Below are 24,424 nucleotides of genomic sequence, written 5' to 3' on the forward strand. Positions count from 1 at the left end.
TTTGTTTGTAAAGTTCACCAGCTAGAAGTCCTGTTTGTTCTGTTTGTTTGCCCCGAGAGAACAAAAGCTTCTCAGGAGAACGTGGGTATCTTGTTTTCCAAAGGGGTAAGACTTTGCCCAAGCATTTCCCTTTCCTCTCAGCTGTTACCACTACTGGCACATGCAAACAATAGCATTTAATCCTTACCTCCCCCAGCACCAATTTAATGCAGGGCTCTGTATTTTCAGTGCTCACTTGAGTGGGTTCTGCTGGGAGTGGTGCAGTTATTTTAATACTTGATCATCACTGTTTAATAGGAAAATTCAATATACTTAACCCTTCTTTGCCTGTTTGAAAATAAATATTTCACAGGAAGGTGCTCGACATCTGCTAAAACCATTGGTGTATTTAGTTAGTTTGAAAAGAAACCAACAAGCAAGGTGTTCCTCCTAAAAAAAAAATGTTTTATACAATTAAAATATACATGCTTGGCATTTTACATTCAAGATCTCCGAAGTACAAAAGCCTGCTTAACTTTATCTAACACTGACACACCAAATATGATTTTTAGTCATTCTTGGTTTAAAAGAGTAGAAATTTTTTACACAGGCTTCTGTGTAGTTTCATATGGAAAGAAAGACACTGGAGCTGCTGACTTACTTACATACAAAAGCTAAACAAGTGCTTTAGTTGGAAAAATACATACATTGGAAGATCTGTTACTTAAACAGCAGATTTATGATCATTTTTTAATGTAAAATAGTAAGTGCAAGTAGATGTTTATTTTTTTTTTAAATAGTGCTTTATAGAACTCCATTTCATACAAAAATAGACATCCATATATTTTATTTCTGTGTCAAACTCAGGGTTAGGTGGTTTTACTTGTCTGGGGATGAATCCTGTTTGAATGCACAACTGGAATAGTTCCAGCTTTTGAAAACTAAAGTATCTGTCTCTAGGTAACCTACACGCTCTCTGTATAGTAACAGAAATACAGACCCTGACTATACAAATAAGGAAAAAGATACAACATTTTCAATGAAGCCAATTAATTTAGCAACACTGAAATCAAATGAAGTTACCAGTGATCAAAGGGACATCTCATCCATGTCAGGTGTTCACAGCCCTGTGAGTGACGGGTTCACTGCTGCACGCTGGGGCCAGGTGAGGAACTTGCTTTTCAAGCCTGCAACAACTGCAGTCCCATAAGGTGCGTGGCTCTCAAGCGGTAGCCAGTAGTGCTGAAATAGGGGGAAGCAGAGGCAGGCTAAGGTCTGGGCCCTTACTCCAAGCCTTTATCCTTTGGGCCCCAATGAAGGTGGTGGTGATGAGCCCCAGCAATGTTACCATGCAGTTGTGCCGGTCTTTTAAGCAAGTGTTGAAATGCAGGCTGCTAGCACTTTTGAAAGCAGGTACTAGAGTGAATTATTTTCTGAAGGAAGAGATGGTTTTGAGACCAAATTACATTGTATTAAATTAATCTATATACATTGAAACAAAATACAGCTAGAGTTAAAATCATTACTGCTGTAAAAATGCAGCTAGCCCTTACAGAAGTCCAGCCTGACCCAGGACCCTTTATTCTTTTTTTGATACATGCAAATATGGCTGCTTGTTAAAGGTGATGTTCAGTGATAACTCAGTTTCATGGGCTGGAAACAGGCCCTGGGGTCAGCAAAACCAATTCCTGAATCTGGAAATTTGGTACTGTAAAGACAGGTGAAGACAAAGGCCTACCAGTAACAGCAGGGGAGCAAAAGTAAGGCTGCATTGCCTCAGTTCACATGGTGAGCTGTTAATTCCAGCTCAAAGTTGTCTTTACAAAGAAAACAAATTGCATTTTAGCAAGAGAGGAGATTGGAGCTTCAATTTCACTTGGGACTTAAAAGTCCAACTCGAACTTTCTCATGCTCATCATTCCTCGGGGCGCCTCCACCAGTTTGAGTGTCACCATTTCTGAAGACCTTTTCCCATGTTATGTCTTGCAGTTCATATGCTGCGAAACTTCCAATACTCCAGATGAAGAGTAAGATTGACTTTCAAAGGAGCAGTTTTTTGAAGAATCAGCTTCACTGCAGAAAGACATTAGGTCAACCTCCCACCTTCCAGATTTGTGCAAATTTCAGTTGTTTTAGGAGTTGGTGCTTATGAAGGAAAGTAGGGAAGAGGTGCTGTTCCAGTGGTGCGTGACTTCAGTAGTTGTGGGTTTTTTTCCCCTTGCAGATGTTATTAAACTCACAGAAGGTTGAGCTGCGGGGTGAGTTTTACTCACAATATTTCAACCTCCCATTTTTGTGATAGTTTGTCATCTATTGGCTGATTCATAATGACGTGATTCTTGTCGTAATAATTTCCTCCTTAAACAAAATCATGGAAAAAAGCTAAAGAGAAATGCTTAGAAGAGTCTGTGCATAATCTTTACAAAATGTGACACAGTATGACAATTAGCTGAAAAATAGAAATTCTATGAGGTAGGGGGCTGGTGTCAGCCTCTCTGTCTCCTTCAACTGGTCACTTATCAGCTCCCATCACATGCCTAGATAGGTAGGCAGGTAGTGCTATAGTAGCAATTCAAGTTCACAGGTAGGTGTGAGATTATTTGGTGTAGCATATCCACTTCAACCACAAACTTAGGAAGTCCTTACAATAAAATTTCTCTCCTTTGAATACATACACGTAGCCTAAAAATGACAGTGCATTTTTCCCTCATTGTACCCTAAGTAAAAACCTCACTAATAAGAAACGGATGTTCTAAAGAGCTATAACAAGTGGTATCTCACCCCTCCTATCCTTCAACAGTGTATGTTGGAGTGATCAAGGCAGCACAGCTCTGATACTGTAAGAGCTGCCCTCAGTGCTGCCAGGTGCATTTAATGACTTTGTGGTAACTGTTTATGCATTAAGGAACGGGGGTTAGTTCTGGAAGTCAAGAATATTCTCTCAGTTCAGCATCCCAAGCCTGAGGATGCATTATCAGTAAGTCTGTGCTGCATATGTCAGATGTGTAGCAGCCAAAAGGACATTTGTGGAAAAGGCTGACACCTTCACCTGTGGGATGTGCCCTTACCCTGGTCTGTATGTCCTGCAGAGGTGTAAGGCTACTAATTCATTTACTTAGACCTTTCATAGGAGGTAAGAGGGCACCATAGAGCCCCAACCTCTTAAGCAGCCACTGCCACACCACCTTTCCTGAAGGATAAAACCCCAGCTGCAGAGATGGAACAAACTGTGTGAGGAACAGGCATTCTCCAGCAAGGCAGTTCTATCATGGTGGATAATTAGAAGGACTAGCACTTGAGCAATGACTGTTTTAACCAGCCTGAAAACTTTAGGAGGGAGCACTTTCCTCTTTTTGAGCTACACCTATTCTGTGATGACTTTTCCTGCACCATTTTGTCTTCTGTAACTTGCATTTCTTGTCATCAGCACTGCAGAGCTCCTTGAAGTAGAAGATCTGAGTCAACCAAAGTAATCCTCTGGGATTAAGAACAGAAGGTTCCCCCCTGTCCTCTTGTTTCTTGTCCCACTGTCAAGCAACCGGACATAAGCCTAAGAGCAAAGACTAGATTCCCTCTCTAACCCTAAGCACAAAACCAGCCAGAATAGAGCAACTGACCTCAATCTCTGAATTTTAGTTGTTTTTTGTTTTGTTTTTTTTAAATACCTTTGATGTCAAGCACCAGTTGATCACTGAGGTATGAACTGATGGTTCCATCCTCATTGAGTCTCCACTTTTGCCTGTCCTTCCCATGTTCTGCCCAGAGCGCGACTTTGGCCCCAGGCACGTCTCTGCCGCCAATGACATCCAGACAGGCGTTGTTAGCCTGGAGAAACAAGAGGAGCAGTGAGATCCAGGCCACGGAGCCTCGGTTGTGTGTCTGACTCATTTTGGTTTCAGGCACCAAGCAAGTTGTAGTAATTGTCCTGTTGCTGGTGACAAGCCTGACAAGGAAGCTAGAGCCAGATTTTATCAACAGACCTTGAGCAAAGGCAGTGGTCTTTTACTTCAAGTGTTTCTTACATTAAATCATCAGCTTTTTATATTAGTAACAGACTCTCAAAGGCAGCATCAATACAAAGCCAGTTACTTTGCATATTGCTTCTCAGAGAAATTCTTTGGAGATAATAAAATTGCGCCTTTAGCCAAAACCAGGTTTCTGCTTCCAGGAAAAACAGCCCCATTAAGCAGATGTGAAAAGCAGTCCCCCTTGCCAAAACAGACCAGTCAAATCTGTCTCTGCATAACAGGAGGATATAGGTTGGTAAGAGTTTTGGGTTAAGATGCATCGGAGAAGCCAAAAGCTATCCCAGTGTTAATGCTAACCTACAGCAAAAGTGTAGAGTGAAGGTGAAAGGACAGCAAGTGGTATATAACCCCACTTCCAGCAGCTGGAAACTCACCTTGGATTTGAAGAGTCCATGCCAGTAGTGCCAGACCTGGGTATCCTTGCCATTATATGGGGACGCGCACACTGACGTCGCCCTTACGTCTGCCAGGCTGCCAGAGACCGTCAGGTATTTACCCTGGGCTTGGTTCTTGACTCTGAGGTACACTGCTGGCTGAAATAGCAGGAAGGAAGATAGTTACCAAAGCAGATGTGAGAATGTCTCCCCCACCATCTTATATCAGTTTTCTAAAGCGTACGTTCCAGTTTCAGATGAGGATGTTCAGTATTTTTTCTGTTGGAAACAAATGTATATTTACAGCAGCAGTGTTTTTCATAGGCTGGACAACTTTAAGCAGCAAGAGCAGATAGGGGTTTAAAAAAAATGTCTTCATGTCTACAGAACTCATTCCTGTAACATGCAAATATCTCTAGTTCAGCCCATTTCGCTCGTTCCAAGGCCAGTAAATATACTGTACTCCACAGGCTTTTTATTCTTGGGACACAAAACTTACCAAGTCACATATCCAGCAGCTTCAACCTCCATTAACTGGAACATATGGCAGAGAAGTTACACCATTGCTTTTGAACATAGAGAGAAACCAGAGTACTGTCTTGGCATCCCTTTTTACTCAATTTACTCAAAAAAAAAGGGGGATTTTGTGGGGCTTCTACAGAGGGTGAGCTTTTGCTGTGTTATTCACCAGTTTTGTTACAAGTAGCAAGCAGTGAGTTACAAAGGGCAGCTCTGCTGGAACTCCAAGTCAAGTGCAGTTTTTCTTCCAGGAGCTCTGAATTTGTTGTTTTCATAATAAACCAAACTGTAAGGTACAGACAATAAAGCCTCTCTCCCACCAAGCACCCACAAACTACTGTGTATTTATGTAGTGTATAGTTAGTCTTTACAAGGAAGGGAATGTATTCTGAAGTCACTGGGCAAAATTTTGGTGTGTCATTTGCATGTTTCAAATGTTTCACTTTTTTTCTTGCACTAGTTCTCACACTGGCAGACTTGACTGTTTTTGTAACGCAGTTTGAAGGAAGAGACATGAAATGATGCAGGTTTGCAGTATTACTCCACTCAAAAAAAGAGGACCATATGCCTACAAAGGCGTCAAGCACAAGTAGTTAGACTCAAGGAAGCCCTCAGGATGCAGGGGTTAAACCAAAACCATACCAAAAAAATAACCACACAAACCCCAAATACCAAAGTCTCAGCAAAGCAGTCGAAGTGGGCCTTGGAACACTACTCACTGTTGCAGTGTAAAAAAGGATGCTACCAAATGTAAAAGCTCTTCAGATTGCTGTATGAAGAGAGTTCTGTTTCTAAGACTGGCACAAATTACTGTTATTATTTCTTGCAATAACAGAGCCAAAACAGGATCCTTTGGTAGTTGCTACTTCCAAGGAATTCCATGCAGCTGCCAACTTCTTGGAGTAACAAACCATTGTGAGGGGGGAACCCTTTACTGGGAGAGGGGCAGATCATGTGTAACGCTAAAGACAATTATTTTTGTTTACTGCAGCATATCCCCAGCTGAATCTGGTGTTTAAAAATAAAGTGGCATTTGTCAGTAAGTGGAAACAAACTGCTGTGTGAGAAGCAGAGCTAACAAAAACTCTTTCCCAGGGGAGCTACCCCTCACATTCCCTGCCACTCTCCTCTGTCCTCTTCCTATCTATCTGCCCAGTGCTGCCCTCCCACAGCTGCATGGCAACAGGTGCTCGGACCAGTTTGTCCGTGTGTCACTTATCACATGCTGATGTGTCCTGGAAAGGCAGAGATGCAGAACTGGACCTGCTTTTCCTTGAATGAGAAGTATTTATCTCAACTCTTGCATCTCTATCTACCTTTCATAAAGCTCCTGAGAACTTTGTTTTGAGACTTGAGTCTGAGACTGAAATTGGCATTACTTGGGGTGAGGCAGAGAGGGAAAACCTTTGGGACTGCCTAAAATTGTCTTCCTTTGGAAACCCAGGCTATACAGCACAATAAAATTTGCTCTTGCTTCCATTTATGTTAATTATGAAACAAGCCAACATAGAATTGGTTCTCGTTATATGGCAAAATGTAAAAATAGAGCACCTACAGAACATCCTAATGAGCCATCCAGAAAAACAAAACTTGGCTCCAAGAAACTAGGAATGATTTCCCATTAGGAGCCTAATATAGATCTCAATAACTGCCAACAGAGGCATTTTCTGCTTCAGTAATCTAGTAGGTCCTTCTGGCTGCCATCGTTTGGCTTGATTCAAGGAGTACAATGCACATCATTATACTTAGTGGTAGACCTGCTACTTGTGCACTAATATCCCTGTCCAAAACAAAAGAACAACACAAAAAATTGTCCTCACACAGTCTTACTGTACCTGCTTCACAGGACGAAGGGAACCAATTACTTTCCAGCCACTGTGTTCATTCCAGTTTGAAATCTCGCTGGGCTCCAGCAGAATCTGCTTTCCTAAAAAATTACATCCCTCATATGCAATCCACCTGGATACAGAGAACAGAATGTTAAAGACCACACATTAGTCTTAGCAAAACTAAACGCCTGGCTTGTGTTCAGGACTGTGCCCTTGAAATGTCCCATTAAACCTCTACTACTGCACTGCAAAATGCCATTCGGTTCAGGGGTTTAACTGTTTGGTTTCTGTCTAAATTAAGACCTGGTTTTTGTTTGTCTGCCTGAGACTTGTAAACTCTACTCTTACCCCCTCCCCACCCTTTCTTTCCTCCACAAGTATGAGAACCTCTCCATGAACCCAGATGGGAATAATGTAGATTCCAGTGGGACCGCATTAGGAAACCAGGAAGCCCCACACCAGACTGTACCACTTGCACCTTTGCCTGGCTGTACGTATTAACTATGAGAGGATTTTGTCCAATGTTTTCTTTGGTTACAGTTAAAACTTTTTAACTTGTCTGAAAACACATACAAAATACTTACTCCAAACCCTATACATTGCTGTTAAAGACTTTCCTGTAGTGAACGCATCTGAGCCTCGCACATGGCTGAATCCTTTTACACGAAGTTAAAGCACCAGCATGTACAGATCCCTTGTCTTCTAGGTATGTATCTGCGCAGTAAATACTGTTGCTGCTTACAAAGGCAGCCTAAGGATCACAGATCAGTTTTATTCCTATCAATAGGACATTGTTGTGCAGACACTGAATCCTAAATGCTTGGCTCATTAACTCATCTGAACACAAAGCAAATACTGGTTCTGCAGCCTTACCCGTTTTACAGGTCAACTAGCAGGAACATGAGGGATGGCTGCACTGTAACTCAGTGAGAAAACATCCACAAACAGTGCTTTCAGCACCTGTAATTTACTTTTCCCCATCACACCTAACTCAGAGAAACAAGCCAGGCAGTCTTGCCCAGGACTCCTTGGAGGCTGAAGTGTGCCAACTGTCAGCTGCCTCACAATGAGGCTGGATCACTGTTTCTTCAAATGAAGTCCCATACCTCCTAACTAACAGGTAACCAGAGCAGCCTGACCACCACTGTGTGTACCTTAAACATCTAACACATTCCTGACTTTTTTCTTGTGGTGCTTTCTTTCAAGGCAGAGAGAGTTCACTGTTAATGTTGTTCCTCGAGCATCAAACAGCTTCATTTGAAATGCAGTTCCAAAGCAGAAAAACCCTCTGGAACATCCCACAATCACCTGCCACCCTCAACCTTTAGGCTGCCTATCTGCAGCATGGGATGGGGACAAGCTATGGAGCGTCACAAGGAGCTCAGGAAAAGCCCAGCCATTCTGCTCTAACTCTTCCCACGGACAAGGAAGCAGCTACCCTCCCTTGCATACTCCAGAATGAACAGGAAGATGGAGAAGGGGCTGGACTTTTACGCTCACTCTCCTGTGCTCTTCTACTATGTGGTCCCAAAGCCACATGCTGCCTTTACAGCCAAGTGCATAATCAAAGTGATTTAATTTCCAGTTCCACATCTCTGATGAAAGGGCAGAGAAAGCTCATAAAGAGACATTCCCCAACCAGACACACTTTTATAGACTGTAATGCTTCCACAGAGGTATGTAGATTTACACACTCCCACCGGAATTAAATCAGGCGTTCCTCTCAAAGAAGGTCTTTCCTCCTCCCAACTAGCACAGATCACAGGGAATGGTTGCATGCAGTTCTTAGCCTCAAACAGCAGCTGCTTGCCACTCTCAACTGGGGCATCTCAAGGAAACAGCAGCAGATAATTGTGCTCTCTGTATTTTCAGCAAGGGCTCAGGATGGAAGTAGCACAGATGTTAGGGACCAGAACTCACAATGAACTGTTGGAGCTCTGTGGGGAAGCTTATATTCAGTATGGGCCCACAGCTAAAGTCAATTGCTGCAAACTGTTCTTAAAGGAAGTGAGGCCCAATCCTTAATCAACCTTTCAAGAAAACACTCGTGTTGAATTCTTGAAAGAAAACAGTCCATGGTGCTCTGGGGCATTAGTTATGTTAGGCTGAGCCTTTCTACCAATCTCAAAGAACCAGAGGAGCTTTCAGCAGCGTTACCACAGATATTCATGGAAGAGTTTTGACTTCTAGGTGGTAACAGACTGGATGCATTTGACAAATTCACTTTAAGATTCACAACACAGATAAGCCATGAACAGCCTACACTAATTCCTTGAACAGTTAGTTCAAATTTTATGTGGTTTTGTGTTGTCCCATAAGATTGCTCAAAAAAATGACAGCTGTGTTTGTGTGGAAAACAAGGGGAAAACATCAACACAGGAAACATTGTGTCATATGAGAAGAACAGTCAGCCTTCTGTTTAAAGATGAGACTCTGCAAGTTACTTCTTGCTGCTGTGCATGTGGAGGCTGAAAACCTGGCCATCTCTAAAAGGTGATAGGGGGAGATGCAGAAAAAGGTTAGAAGGTCACTTCAGCAGATGTAAAATGGTTTTCATAGAAGACCTTGGGTGTGTATTCACCCTCACGGAGAGGGGTTAAACTAATAACAGAAGCAAATTATTGTTCCAGCTGTCAGATCCAGCCTGAGCTTCTCTCAGAAGTTGTTGCCTCTTTGGCAGCCAAGCAGCAGGTCGAGCTTCACTGAATCACTGCTGTGGTTTAAGTTAAATCGCTGCCGTTCACAGCTGGTGTTTTACAGCCAGTTAATAAAGGCAATCCACATCTACCTGTCTTTGTAAGACAGCAATCAAAATTTATTTACTTTTGGTTCCTGGCTTGAACAATGGACTCTATTGTTTCTTACTGGATAGGGATAAAAGCAGAGCTCTTGAATGGGGCAGTACACCCTCTGCACAGAGTTTTTGTTTGTTTTAGGTCCTGATACAACAAGTGGCTCTAGCATTCAACCACATTTTAGGATTTTATATTGTCTCAAAACAAAAGTTAGAATGTGAAATACATCCTATGAAAACAGGCAGTAATCAGGAGAAAATGCACGTTCAGTACTAGCTCCTATAAGGCAAAACTTGACAAGAATATTTCTTCCATACTTACAATCCACTTCTCACCCATACAGACTGAGTGTAAAAATGAAGGTCCTCGTTCAAAACCGAATTGACGGGTTCACTGAAGTGCAGCTCCCTGCCCTTGCAGCATTCCAGAGCAAACAGACTGATGGACGGCTCTGCAAAAACCTGGAAGCAGGGGAAAATGGGGAAGAGAAAAAAAAGAGCAGAGTTTTACTAGGAACAGTCCAACTTCAGTTGTTAGGGATGATGCACACATCTGCCCATTTAATTCCCACATGCTTTTGGGTTAGATCATGCTCCCTCAGCAAATATAACAGCAAGGAAAAAAAAAAGTACAGCCACCAACAAAGCACACAGAGCTGAAACATACTGCATTTATCAGTGGCTTTGTCATCAGTCTAGCGGCCCACCAACACAAGGCAGACAATGCGAGTCACTTGAGACACAGAGGGGCCTCTTGTTTGCATTTGAAAAATCTTTTGGATCTGATTTGTATCATCGAGATTCCTTTTCATAAATCCAGTTTATTTATTTATTGATGGAATGGGTTACAGCAGGAGTTTTCAGGGTGATCTGCAGATTGCATCTAAAGCAGTGAGGCAAATCACAAGTCTTGAAAAGATCTTGGGGATCTATGAGTCAGAAAAGGTTAAAAACATCACAACTAAAACGCTCTCGGTGTTTTTAGCAAACACCCCAGGTTTTCTTCTGACAATCTTGAAGAAATGGCCTAACCAGTAACCCCTTCAATCTCATGCAGAATTGAAACATTTTTCACTTCATGTCCTTTTCTACAGTTGAGAGATTGCCTATGAAAGAATCAGTTTGCATGAAAATGTGGGAGAGCTGTAAGATCAGCAGAAAAGCACAGAGAGAACAGATTTAAATACACAAAGTCCGTGCTAAGGCACGTGTATAATTTGTCATCAGTTTTAACCAAAAACCATTAGGGAGGTTTCATAACCAAAATCATAAACACTTGTAATTTATTCTGAATAACTGCTTCAATTATCAGCCTCTTCAAGAGTCACTCTTGCTCTTAGGAGATGTTATCCTGAGATAGCTGGCCCAGGCAAAAGGTAGGATTTCTTTTGCAGTCAAAACATGGCCTCAGGTGGAACGAATGAAACAAAATCTTGAATTAAAGTTGACATAAGCACTGAGTAATTAAGAGAATTTAACTTGCATGCTTGAAGAGGCACATGTATTGTAGTAAAGTGTCTCTGAAGAGCTCGGTAGTGGTTCAGGACTTACGAATTTACTGGCACTGACTCAGGGCCCTTGATATGTAATTGGTTGGTTGAATCCTGCCTCAGAGAAATTGCCTTCCTCTGCCAACCAGTGCAGTGACAACAGAAGTCACGCAACACTGCATGGACAGCGAGTCTGTTGAGACATTTTAAGCAAGAGCCTGAGATCATCAACATGGAGAGATTTTTTTTTTTAAAGCTCCTTGCTCCTAAAAACCTAATGTTGCAAACAGAAAGAGATTAAAACCCATAACATTTATTTTAAAATGTCAGTTCTTCCCACCTGCCTTCTGCTGGTGTGTGAAATTTACAGTGTGTGTCTACAGGTTTAATTTGAAATCTAAACCAGCAGAGCTACTGCAGACAGCTGCTTCTCAGGTCTCTTTGCTCAGCAAGGCAGTATCATCACACTCCAGTTTGCAAGGTCCTAACTCCCTTGGCACTGGCTTTCACCTGAGTGGAGATCAGAAGCCACGTCCAGAAAAGGTCCAACAGGGAAAATTTTCACAAGTGCATTATTAAGCATGGGAAACACCATTTGGCATCCCTGTTGTTAGACAAACACCAACCAAAGCCTAAAATTTATCGTAACTGTTGCAATATTCAATATCTTGAGAGATGAGGATGCTGTACTAGATAGACAAGTCATCTGATCCAGTATATCCATTTACACAGCAAGAATCACAACAACAAATTGATGAAGTCAATAAAGATGCCTCCAGCTCTCGTGTGGTTGACTCTGTTTGAACTCAGTGGACCTGAGGAAGCCCTGTCTGGTTGCTCAGAGCCCCAGCCTGTTGGTATGCAGCAGGCAGCGCATCGATCACACACACAACACAATTGATCACGAGGACTGATACCATCTTGCCACCAAGTCCTTAGGACTCCACTGGTCTTGGCACAGACGTGAAGCACAGAAAAAGAAAACATGCTGCTGTCCCAAGCACTGAAGCTCTCATATTTCCACAACCATATATAGAGCAAGGAGCTGATTACTCACTTTATATATACCGTTTTACACCAACAGCTGGCAGCAGTGACTTGGCCTGGCTTTTTTCTCTGGTTTTGTTTTCATAGCTCCATGGAAACTACCAACAGTAAAAAATAAGGTTTTGAGGCCATGCTGTTACACTTACTACAGAGGCATCTTGCTCCCACCCTTCCTTGCAGAATGCTGAGGTGCACTCTTACTCATTTTCAGGCTGAAGAGTCATCATTGATAGCTAAGTGTGACACTGACAGGATCATCTTTCTTCACCAAGGCCCAATCCTGACAGGCCAGGGAGGAACAGGGCTCTCCGAGAGCCAGTGGAAGGGCAACCATCAGAGAATATAAGAGGGGACCAACCTCAGATTGTGGTGTTGCTTTAGGTGGACCCCAGTCCTGGATTCTGAAAGGTGAGCTAAAGAGGACATTTACATTTATGCAAGTCACTGTGAAGTCTAGATCAGGGTTATGTTAGCTTGCTTTCAGAGTTATTTCAAGGAAAATACTTGAAATGCCATTGTTTGGAGAAAGCTTGCCAATTGCAAGGATGACAAAGCACTAAAGAATTACTTTACTTGATCTTTGTGTGTTAAGGAAGTTACCTTGCTTACACCAGCACCAATAAAGTTTCAAGTAGTATCACTTGTCCTGTTTTTTAATGCCAGTGTCCAGGCAGAAACTCAAAGAGATATAGTATGTTCAAGAGGCCAGTGATTAAGGAAGGCTGTATTATATAGCATTTCAAGATAAAAGCAGCCTTGTAAACTGTTAAATACTGTGATATTCTTTACTTAACAGGTGTGGTAGCCTATGGCTAACACAGCACATGATGCCATGAAAAATGACACAGCTTACTTCCCTCTCCACTGTGGGACTTCCAAGGCTGAAAGATAAGCCGTGGAAATCAACACACTAAACATCTCTTGCACAGTTTAAATCACCTGAGACTTTCCTCTCAGTGCCTTCCACCTTTCTTTGACAGAGAGCAGCTGTGCACCACAGATTTTGCATCATTCAAAACAGAGTTTTATACTTCACCAGTTTAGAAAAAAAAAAGCAATACAAGCCTGAAGTGTATAACATTAGAGACATCAGAGCTAGATGAGCTTCCATTCATATGTCTCTTGTTTGCAGCAGAAGGCTTAGGTGCTTGAGCCACTAAAAAGTAACAGCATACGGACACAAAGAGGCCAACCCAAAAGGTGCTACAACTGAAAACCAAGTGCACAAGTGACTTTGCACACGTGTTTATACTAAAAACAAGTAGAGTTTTTACTATGGATAATATATGGATTATTTTTCATTATGAAGATTTTGAAAGTTATTACTAATAAAGCCCTTTTTGAGAAGGGCTCATCCCAAAACATATTTTTTTTCCTTGCATCCGTTTTTTGCATTGGTTTGTTGGGTTTTATTTTTCAATTGGATTTTGCAGACTTGATGGGAGAGCTGAATAAAGCCAAAGAAAGAGATTCATGGGGCTGGACTAAAGCATGACCGTAACCCAGTCACAGCAAGGGTTGGTACACTCTCTGTGCCTACCGATCTGTTGCTCTGCAAACAGTATTTGCCAGAGCCTTAACTAGAGGAGACTCCACAGCTGTATTACAGCATCCTTGGCAAAAAATGTTACTCTTCAGTCTTGGCTAACTCATCATTTACAGCTGTCTTCCCTGAAGTTGCGCTTGCCTGGATACTCCTCCCTTCAGTCTGGGAAGGATGCCTGGCTGAGGGAAAGGAACGACAGTAACACCCACTGTCCAGTCCCAGTTACACAAAATGACTCATAGCCTGGCCCTGGGAAACACCAATTACTTTTTGTATCCAATTTTGTCATTTGCCTCATGGGAATGCTGAGAAGATTAGTTAATGCCTGTATTTAACTTCGAAAAGATAATCAATATAGACATACAGGAACTATGATGATTGATCAGAGCAAGAATATGAATGCCTCAAAAGAAAAGGAGGGAAGAATAAATAAACAGCACTGCACAACTTACAAGCCAGATCTCATTTTTGTCTATAGAAACTATGAGAGTGGTTTAACTTGAGGGCTGAAGTTAACATTTTAGAAGAAAAACTAATTGCTTGTTGCAACTATCCTGGATACTCTTGTTCATGTAAGTGTACCTGTTTTGTAGGTGAGAGTTAATTTTTCTTCCTAATAGCTGGTACAGTGCTGTGTTTTGGATTTATTATGAGAATAACATGGATAACACATTGGTGTTTTAGTTGTTGCTAAGTAGCGCTTATTCCAATTCAAGGACTTCTCATTTTCCCATGTTCTGCCATCAAGGAGCTGCCCAAGAAGCCTGGAGGGAGCATGGCCAGGATAGTTGACCCAAACTAGCCCCAGAGCTATTCCATCCCATAGGAGGTCATGCCCAGTACAGAAACTGGGGGCAGATGGCTGGGAGGGGCAGATCGCTGCTGGGGCATTGCTCAGTACTCCGATGTGCTTAGGTGCTGTCTGGTGTCAAACCACAATGCTCAGTCACACCAAATATTATTGGGGGTTTGACAAAACAACATACCTGATAAAAGGCAGCACTAGAGCTGAACTCCCCATTGTTAAGAACATCTTGTGAGAGTCTCCATCCCCCAAAAACTAAACTCTTCATACAACAAATACTGGACACATGCTCCAATGAGCAACCATGGCCTTATCAATGTAATAGCTGACTTCACCTGCTCTCTTGGTGCCAGAAGAGCAGCCCACGCTTTCCTTTTCATGAATTCACAGCAATGCAAAAAAGCAAGTCCTTGCTGAGGCAGGCATGGAAACATGTTCCTCTTCAATAAATGCAGCAACCCTTAACCTGTGCTATGCTTCTAGCTGCCTGATTGATTGAAATAAAAATAAATCAACAAATGTCATCAATAAAGCTTTTCCCAAAGAGTGCTTTGGGATGTTTAGATGAAAAGAGGCAGTGAGATGCAAGTTACTCCAGTGTTCCTACCACTACTAAATAGATGTGTAACCTTCTAATGTTAAGCAGGCTTCCAAAGTCTGTTCACTTCAAGCAATACATACATTCCTGTGAGACATACTTTTTAGCAACACTATTTTTCCTCCCAGAACACTGAAAGAAAAGGATGCTATTTTCTCATTATCAGGGTACACATATGCCTTGTTTCTTCATATGCCTTGTTTCTTCTTAGTATCATCTCATTAATCTATCGCTTTTCCTAAATGCTTCCAGGACAATACAGTCTAGTCTGAATTTGAGCAAAACTGACCAAGTAGGGCCTCTTGAAGATTTGAGTACTATACACCTCAGAGAATAAGCCAAGATGGGAAAGAGTTTCCTGGGAATATGGAAATACGTTACTTCCCTCCTTATGAACCTGCCTAAGCTTTTGCTCTGCTACTTCCTCATCAAACAGTAAACTGGTCACACTCCTCTGTGTTGAATTCCTCTGTGACACCAGTGCATAACAAACGGGGAACAACCAAAGTGAAACCACATCGATTTCAATTTCTTGAGAAATGAAGGAGTGTGTGTGGGGGTGTGTGTGTGTCTCTGTGTGTGTATGGAGAGGGTGGGGTAATACACCATACTGAAATGATGACCAATTCCCTTTTCAGCAAAGAACCCATAAAACATCCCTCCAAGAGGTAAAGGTTAGAACAAAAGCTAGCCACCCTAAAATACTGTCAGCACAACACACAAATCAGACCATTACTAGTGTGAGCCTGTTTTCTTATCAAAATTCATTTCATGTTGCTCTGAAAGTTTTGGGGTTTTTCTATTTTAATTGGGCCAACTTTGTGATTTAGAAAAAGATTCTTCACTTTGTAATGTAATTAAGCTCTTAAATATGCAAATTTATGGCAATTTTCAAACAGAAGCCACAAAAGTTTAGTTTCCTAAGAAAAAATCCAAATCCTCACTTTTTTCATTTAGAATACTTGCTATATTTGTTTGCAATTACATTGTTTGCATCAAAGCTGCATTTTGCAGAGAACAAACTGTTCCTTCAAATCCCTTCCTTATCTTCAACTGGTTGATCTACTTTCAAACAAATCAGTCATGGCTTTGCAGAAGTTCTTAGCTGTTTCATACAGACTAAGGCATTACTGTTACCTCACACAGTCACAAAAATCCTAATTGCCACTTTACAGTGTTGTTCTGTCAGGTCATAAAAGCACACTCATGAGAATACCACAACTATTTAACTTTAATTCTCAAATTCTGCCCTCTAAAATGAAGAGCTCAGAAATCTTGTGGCAGTTGACAATATCAAAACTGATTTTGAGTGAAAACTCAAAGTTACACCGAAGGTACTGCTACATGCAACAGCAGAAACATTGCTAGATGCTCCTTTTAGTTACTAGAAGAGAGAGACATGGAAGGGGCATCTTGATTCAAGGTCAGATGCAGAAATCAGTGCAGACACCCAGCCAAGCTGCAAAGCCCACCGGGGCCAGTGGCCCATACTGCCTGCTGTGTTTCACAGCTACTTCAATTAGCCCCACACAAAGAAACTTAAACTCTTATCCCGCAGATAGAGGGACAGAGCTGAGACTTGACTCAGCTGTATAATATAGTAGTGTAATATGTAACATCTAGTTAGTTATCATTTCAATCTTGCAAATTAGAAAGGGAATACCCAAATCCCGTGTCCTCATTTCCTCCATCAGATTTGTCCTCTTATCCCAAAAGATTGTTTGAAACAACCTATTTCTAAAATACACAGCTGGACCACACCTAACACCAGTCAACAGACTTGGACTTCTCTGGAAGGCTGGCAACAAGCTAGCCTTATGAGTCCTTTGTGCTGCTAAAAGCATATTTTTTCCCCTCTGCCAGTGGCATACATGGGCCTCTATTTCTCATAAACATCTGGGATGCAGAAACCTCACACACTGAAGCAATATATGAGTCCCTGCTGTGTGAGCCCTTCTGACAGCTACACTTGCAGCAAACACATCTATCTCACTTACAGGAGAGCAGGAGACAAAGCACACCCAGGTCTTGGTGCCGGGTTAAACTTTCTCCCTCTTCCATGTGAGCTATTGAGATACCTTAGTCTGATTGGGCTGGTCATTAAAGCTGAATAATAGAAGGAGTTCCTGATGTCACAACTGAATTCAATAAAGCTATACAAAGATTCCACTTGGGAATACGCTTGTTGCTTTCTTGAATGAGCTAACAGAAATATCTTGTAATAAAAGGGGCTCTGTTCCAAGAGCTGTGTGTTGGGGACAATGCACAGAATGAACTGTGGCTGTTTCTGCCTGCTGCCCGTGCTCAGGCCTGTGTGCTCGACATCACGTCTGCGCTGCACCGGGCCCCTGAGCACTGCCCTGTGCAATTCACCTACACAATGTCTTAGGGGCCGAGGAGGGCATTTCTATTTGTGAAACAGGTGTGGTTCAGTAGCATTTCATGCTGCTCCGTACCTCAGTTTTGTGAAACGCAAGGGCTCCTATCTGCAGAAGAGGAACTGAACTAAGAAGTGCAAGTTCATTTACAAAGTACAAGTAAGGCGTGTGTAAGCTTCCCACACGCAGCCTGCCAAACACACTTCTCCCAGGGCTTGGCCCTCGGTAATCAAGGGCTGCCATTACCTTCCTACTATGCCAAACTACATTGTTACCTCCCTGTGAGATTACAGGCTGGGGATTTGGCCGAGACCTACCATTTCATGCCAAAACCTCACTCTGATTTAGCTGAGAAGAGTCTGAAGGCTTAACATGAAAAGGAGATCATTAAATTTGAAAACCAGGCTCTCAGCAGGAGAGAAGGTATAGTTCCAATGAAGTCATCCTATCTATGTAACCTATCAAAAATATCAACTCTCAGACTGGAGTTTTACATCCTTCCCACCATGCCCAATGGCTTTTGGGCTTTAGGATTTATTTTTGTGTTGTTTGGGTTTTTTTGGGGTTTTTTTTTTTAATCTGTTCATAAACAGAAAAGAGGATTTAATGCTTGAAGAAAACTAATTGAGTAATCTTTAAAGTGTAGTTTTGTAAGAGTTACACTGAAGGTCACATGTCAAATAGAATGAATTTGTGTTCTGCGATCAGGGAAGGAGGAAGAGTTTTGGAGAAGTGGGTCAAGTGCCAGAAAAGAGTGGGCAAAGCAGACACTTGCTTCTCTTTTACCAACAGTGTTATAGCCAGCTTGTCTTTGATGGTCTTCCATAGGAGCACACCAAGATATAGGACAAAGGCATAGACGTCACAGCAAGACTCGAAGAGGCATATGTCCTGTATGCAGGATTTCGCTGGGACATACAAACAGCTGTATCTATCTTGTACTGGACAGTATCACGCATTTCTGTCCAGTCTCCTTACCACAGAGCACCTCGTATCTCGCCTTACTGCTACAACAGGCCACTTTGCTGCAAGCTGTGTACTTGGGTAGTACAACCAATGTGACCTGAAAGTCACATGAAGACTATATGCATGTGAAATAAGTATTTGTCCTGTATCTCAGAAGTCACCAAGAGACAGGATGGCCACATGAACTGTGGACCGAGCTATCTGATGTGTCATATGTAGGTTATTACATCATTTTACTGATCCATGATTTGAGGTACCACTAGGAAGCAAAAAGCATTTTTGTATTTCTATAAAATAGTTAATAAATTAAACAGTATTATGGCAAGTATATGTTTACTTGTAATTTCAGTCTTCATATCTTCAGGGTGACTGAACCTTGACTGTAGGCCAATACAGTAAATATAATAAAAGAATCGTAGTATCATAGGAAAAGACCTTTAAGATCAAGTCCAACCACTAACCTAACACTGCCAAGCCCATCACTAAATTAAGCCATATCCCTCAGTAAAAAGAAAGCCCCATTGCTTAGATAGTGTGACAAAATATCTCACTGTCTACTAAGCTTGCTAAGCTGTACAATAAAGATCAGCCAAAAAATTGCCAGTCACTGCAACTCGTACAAGACAGCAACTTTGAGCCCAGGACACCCAAGAGCACATACCTATGCATGATCGGTTGCATGCCTGCACTCAGCCTGGCTTGTTCCTAACCAAAAAATCCTGTAAGCCAAGAAAAAAGACCTGCCCTCTTTGCCCTGACTGGGAGCTTGTTTAGTGCAAGCACTTGCTTCAAACATCTCACAAGGAAAAAAAGAGTTCCAAATGTTTGTGTTGTTTTTTTCTTATTTTTTCAATAGAGTCCTTACATATTGAATAGGCTTGAGGGATTTGATTGTAGCACTCGGGCAGCCACAGGAACTGAGGTCAAAGTAGAGGCCTTCTTCCAGCACACAGTGATTGTCAGTGATTTCCCCTTGGTAATAAAGGAGCCAACTGAAAGAACAAAGTAACAGAAAATATTAGCTGCACTAGATGCTTATTAACAAGAAGGGTTTTTTCCAAGATTAAATATTTGCTATGGAAATAAAGAGTAAAAAATTTGTTTGTTCTTGTTAAGCTTAAAAGTAAGGTAACTTGAAAGGCTATGCGACAAAACAACCGAAGTGGCAAAATCAAATCACATGGTACAGAAACCTCAGTTCCAGGCTCAAAAAATGCAAGTGGAATGGAGACACTTCTGTACCAAGTTCTCAAGATCTGGAACAAATTCTAACTGGAGTTAAAAAAAGAATCACGGTAACTGTGCAAAATTCCCGCAGGGAAAGCAAAATGCACACTATCCAAACCAATGACAGCACGAGAGCTACCGAGATGTATTGGAAGAGAAAGAGTCTAAGACATGATGGAATATGATGGGTATGTGTTATGCTCTTTCAGCTGTCTGAAATGTAGTAGTGTTTAAAAAAATTCTCTTATTACTGAAAATGGTGGCATGTAAACAAACAGACTTACCATCCCCGAAGAACCTTAAAAGAACATGGTATGAATGATGTAAAATCAGAAACTTCTGCTGTGAAATCTATACATGCTCCTTGGAAATGTGTATTACTGAAAGCTTTGAGCTACAAGAACAAAACAAAACAAAACCAATGACTAGAAGGAAAATGAATGCATTATCATTAATGTAAACAGAGATAGCTGTGCTCTTAGAGAAGTACCAAATCAAATCACAAAGATACAATCAATAAAATGAATTCTCCTTTGAGGAATCTTTTACATTTCTAAAGCTGCTTTATTTTTAGAAAAAAAAAAATTAAAATTAAGTGTTTTACTGTTTCTGGGCCTGGTACAGGATGCATCCCGGCCTGGTATAGGATGCTTCCCAGCAATGCTGAGGCAGTGGTAGCAAGCTAAGTTCAACTGAAGCAGGAGCGGGCCCAGAGAAGACCGAAGGATGTTATCTTCCATCCATAGCAACCCTGAACTGCAGCTAATTCTTGCTATAGCTCAGCAATCCAATGTTCAGAACAGGACAGGGAAGTGTTGGTCAAAAGACATAGGGCTACTGCTGACAAAGTGCCTTGAAATTTTCTGTGACCACAGAGACTGGCAATTGCTGGGGGAACTGGGTTCAGCCTGGTAAATGCACTGTGAACTTCTTAAGTTCAGCTAAGCTTTCCTAATACATGAAGAACTTCAAGCCACATTGAACCATATCCCACCAGTAACATGTGATCAATTCACCTCGAAAAAGCAGTAAGGTCGAAACTGTTGAAATAAAACAAAAATGAAGAGAGAGACAATAGAGAGGGGAAAAAAAAGGTAGTAGGATATAGCCCAGAGTTCTGTACCCCTGGGCCACCACTGTGTAACTGAGATGAATTTTACTTTTAAAACCTGAAAGAGAAGCTGGAAAATAATGAAAAATCTGAACTATATCAACAGAACAACTCATATTCTGTGATGGAAGAAAAACACAATGGCTGTTGCAAGAGCGACTTCCCCCTTCGTGCCCCAAATTGGCCTACCTTCCTGCCAAATTAAAGAGAGCCAAACACAAGTATCAGTAAATGATTTTATGGAAAATCTCAGCCTGTGTTTTTTTAAATAAATGAATATGTTTCCTATTAGAAAGAACGAGAAAGGCTTAACCTGGCCTTGCATGCTGTAGCTGCAGATTGCAGAACACAAAACAGCTACAATACAGTGAATAAAGTGTAACGGATTTTTCTGTAAATATAATTGCACTGCTGTGTCACAAAGCATCTATTTAAGCTATAATTACATAGTATTTTCTACCCACTTATCTCAAAGCTCTTTATAAGGGAATATATAAACTTTCTTTCATAGACCAGATGCTATGCAAGGCTTTTTTTTTTAAAAAAAAAGTCTATAACCTATTTTATACGGAATAGATCTAATAATGAGTGATGGTCTCAATTTGACAAAAGCTAGGAAGAAGTACTGCTTCCTCAGAGAAAACACTACATATCTGCAATTAGTTCCAAACTACAGCTCTCTCTACTGTGTCAGGGTTTGACATTACTATACGAGGTTTCGCTTCCTAAAAAGCCAACAGACAGTACGTTAAAATACAAATGCAAGCTATCATAGCAATTATCTCTGCTTCCTAAATCATCTGTACAAGTCAGCTGTATAGGCTATTTAAAGAGGCTCTGTTCTTGCTGGGCAAAACTAAGTTTTATTTTTAATAAATAAAATGAATGGCTTTTTAGAGTTGGTGAATTTTAGACATTCTTACTTTATATGTACTTTGTTTATTAAAGAGCCTGGCAGAGTGGGAAAAGTCAGGGGGAGTTACTGGTTCAAGAAAATTTAGTTGCTTTTCAATTTCTGACGAGTAACTGAAAATAGATGTGAGAAAAGGACATGCTCTTGTAGACAGTGAAAACAGTTCTTTTAGCTCAGATGTTTATTAAAAGAGAGAGAATGTATAATCATTCAATCTAGTTGGAATATGCCGTATACAAATGTCAGATATTAGAATGCTTTAGGATTTGCCAGCTCATACGTATCATACTTTGAAGTTCCAAACTAAGAGACTGTTGCATACATGGAAACTTATTCTACTCTGAATTGGGAATTCTTCATATTTATCCAAAAGACAGCCCTTTACTTATCCTAAGTGATTAAATGTTTTTCCATAAAAACTTACTGAAAATTCTTCCCCTCCTAAAAGAACTGTAGCAATATGAATGATTTTCTTCCTTCCTTAGCTTTAGGGCAGAATCCTATGAAAACCAGGACTGGGACACATGGGGATAGTATTTTTTACAAATGGTGTTAAGACTGCTATTAGAAAACACAAAAGGCAAACCACAATCTAGTACATGCCAGTATTTAAAGGTGACTGTGCATGCATACACATGCACAGTTTTTTTCACATATTAGTGGAAATAAAAAGACTAAAGCACAATTTATTGAAACCTCAAAGGTTTGAATTGATCCTAAAGAAACTGGATCAAAACACTCAAAAAGAACAGTTTTCAGGATCAGTAATAGGTCCTGGAAAATAACCAGAATAGTTGAAGGTTAAGAGGAAATGATCTTCAGTTGTTTGGATCCCACCTGTCTCATCTGAATTACTTTATCCTAAATGATTCTACGATCATTTACCGAGGCCTTAATGTGAACGTACTCGCAAGTCTTTGGATTTGGCTGCAAACTGTCATATGCATAGGTCTGGCAGGAAATCAGTGTTTAAGACTAAAATAATACACCAATTATGTCTTCAGACAGGAAACATTTCCTGTGGTCCTGGGTTAGTCATAAAATGGTAGAACTAGAATACTTGGAGAAAAAGAAGGGTGTGGCCAACCTGCTGAGTAACACAATGTATGTATTTCCCATGCGCTTAACGGCTATTATACCCACCCGAGTAAGAAAGAGCAAAACTGTGTCCACGTGGCAAAACACTTAAGTTTTTTGAAACAAAACCATTGAGTTCTAAAGTCTTTTTTTTTTTTTTAGACAAAAGAAAAAAAAGTCCTGTTTCTTGAAATAAATTTTTCCAAGTGTTCTTAATTAAAAGCGTGTCATAGAGAGAGCAATATAACTACTTGGATCATCACTTATGCTAGCAGCACACTCCAGGACAGAAAAGGAGAAATCAAACTACTAATGCAGGAAGGGAGGAGAGCCCTATTGGGATGGAATGCTGCAGGAGACAGAGATCAAGCACAAACATGGCACTTTTTTGGTTTAGAAAGGTATCAAAAAGGTATATTACTGGAATATAACCTTGTAAGATATTGATCAAAAGTGTAACCCCCTGAATGAACTTATTCTTCAGAATAAGAGTGAATTATACGGAGCACTTTTTAAGTTGTCACCAAATTAGGCACAACTTTTGGGGAAATAGTCAGAATGTATTGCAGAAAATATTTATCACAGACTTATTACTATCAAGAGATGTTCATATGTTACTGTGAGGAAAAAGAAAGCACAGAACAAGTGCTGACAGCTCCTTAAGTAACAACTATCCATGTTTGGGAGACTACAAAAGCAGAGCTATCAGCACACGAGAGTAAAAAATATCCAGCTTCCCCTATTGATGCATTTGCAGGTTTGAAGAGTCCAGTTCAGTTTTCTGCAGTTTATATTTTCCTCTTTACCTCACATGCAAACGAGATAGTCACAAACCAGATACAATGCAAAATAACGGAAAGAAAACATGCCACAAAGAGAAGCATGAATGCATGTGATACTGAGTTTCCAGAAACAGGAATGGAAGGAAAGATGAGGAAAATAAATAGCTTCAGAGATCCAAAGTCACTCAAAACCTACTGAATTGTTTACATTGGAAGGCAGAAAACTAAAATATATAATCTGGAATAAAGAACAGAACATCAGCAAACTTAACCTTTGTACGTCTACCAGTTTCCTCTATAAATGGTCTGTCGTATGGACATGGTAAGACTGAGATATTAGAGAATCATAGAATCTTAAGGGCTGGAAGGGACCTCGAAAGATTATCTAGTCCAACCCCCCTGCCATCATCTGAAGTTAGAAAGCAATACATTCAAGACTACCTGCATTTAAATTATCAAGTGTCAATTAGTACTAGAGACTGTTACATAAATGTCAACATACCAAATGTGGGGGCTCATTTGTTCCAAGAGGTTCCTGCAATAATAAATACATTTACATGAACATAAATAAATAATTACAATTATTTTCCTAGAAGTGACTGAAATTTGTTAATTATGAACTTGAGAGCAGAGGAAAAGCACACTTTTCCCAGGCTCTTGGCACAATTCCCTTCCCCAGCCTCTGCCATTATCTACCTGTAAGCTCATGACTACCTGCTTGCATTTTCAATGCCTTTCACTTTCAAAAGAACTTGCATCGGCATTCATTAATTCACATAACATGGATTAGAACCCATCTCTGCATTTATTTTTAAGCTTATTTCTTAAAAAAAAAGCAGAATTAAAACCAACAGAAGTCTGCGACATCTCTTTCAACATGATCTCTTCAAAATAAGGTTAAATATTCCTTTCCTATTTTCAGTGCAGTAGCATAATTTATGATATACTTATTACTGAAGAT

General features: G+C 40.8%; 1 protein-coding gene across 1 annotated transcript in view; it reads right to left on the reverse strand.

The window, feature by feature from the left end:
• Positions 1-423: 423 nt before the first annotated feature.
• The window catches only part of CRYBG3 (crystallin beta-gamma domain containing 3), an 88,119-nt gene continuing 64,118 nt past the window's right edge, over positions 424-24,424 (reverse strand). The window contains exons 15-22 of the mRNA XM_062003171.1: positions 23,966-23,998; positions 19,865-19,974; positions 19,219-19,345; positions 9,846-9,985; positions 6,736-6,859; positions 4,382-4,540; positions 3,645-3,804; positions 424-2,337 (exon numbers count right to left, since the gene is read on the reverse strand). Coding sequence (XP_061859155.1) covers positions 2,249-2,337; positions 3,645-3,804; positions 4,382-4,540; positions 6,736-6,859; positions 9,846-9,985; positions 19,219-19,345; positions 19,865-19,974; positions 23,966-23,998 — 942 coding nt within the window. The 3' untranslated portion in view covers positions 424-2,248. The remainder of the gene's footprint in view (positions 2,338-3,644; positions 3,805-4,381; positions 4,541-6,735; positions 6,860-9,845; positions 9,986-19,218; positions 19,346-19,864; positions 19,975-23,965; positions 23,999-24,424) is intronic.

This window comes from Colius striatus, chromosome 1, assembly GCF_028858725.1.
Source record: "Colius striatus isolate bColStr4 chromosome 1, bColStr4.1.hap1, whole genome shotgun sequence".
In the NCBI taxonomy this organism is placed as follows: Eukaryota; Metazoa; Chordata; class Aves; order Coliiformes; family Coliidae; genus Colius; species Colius striatus.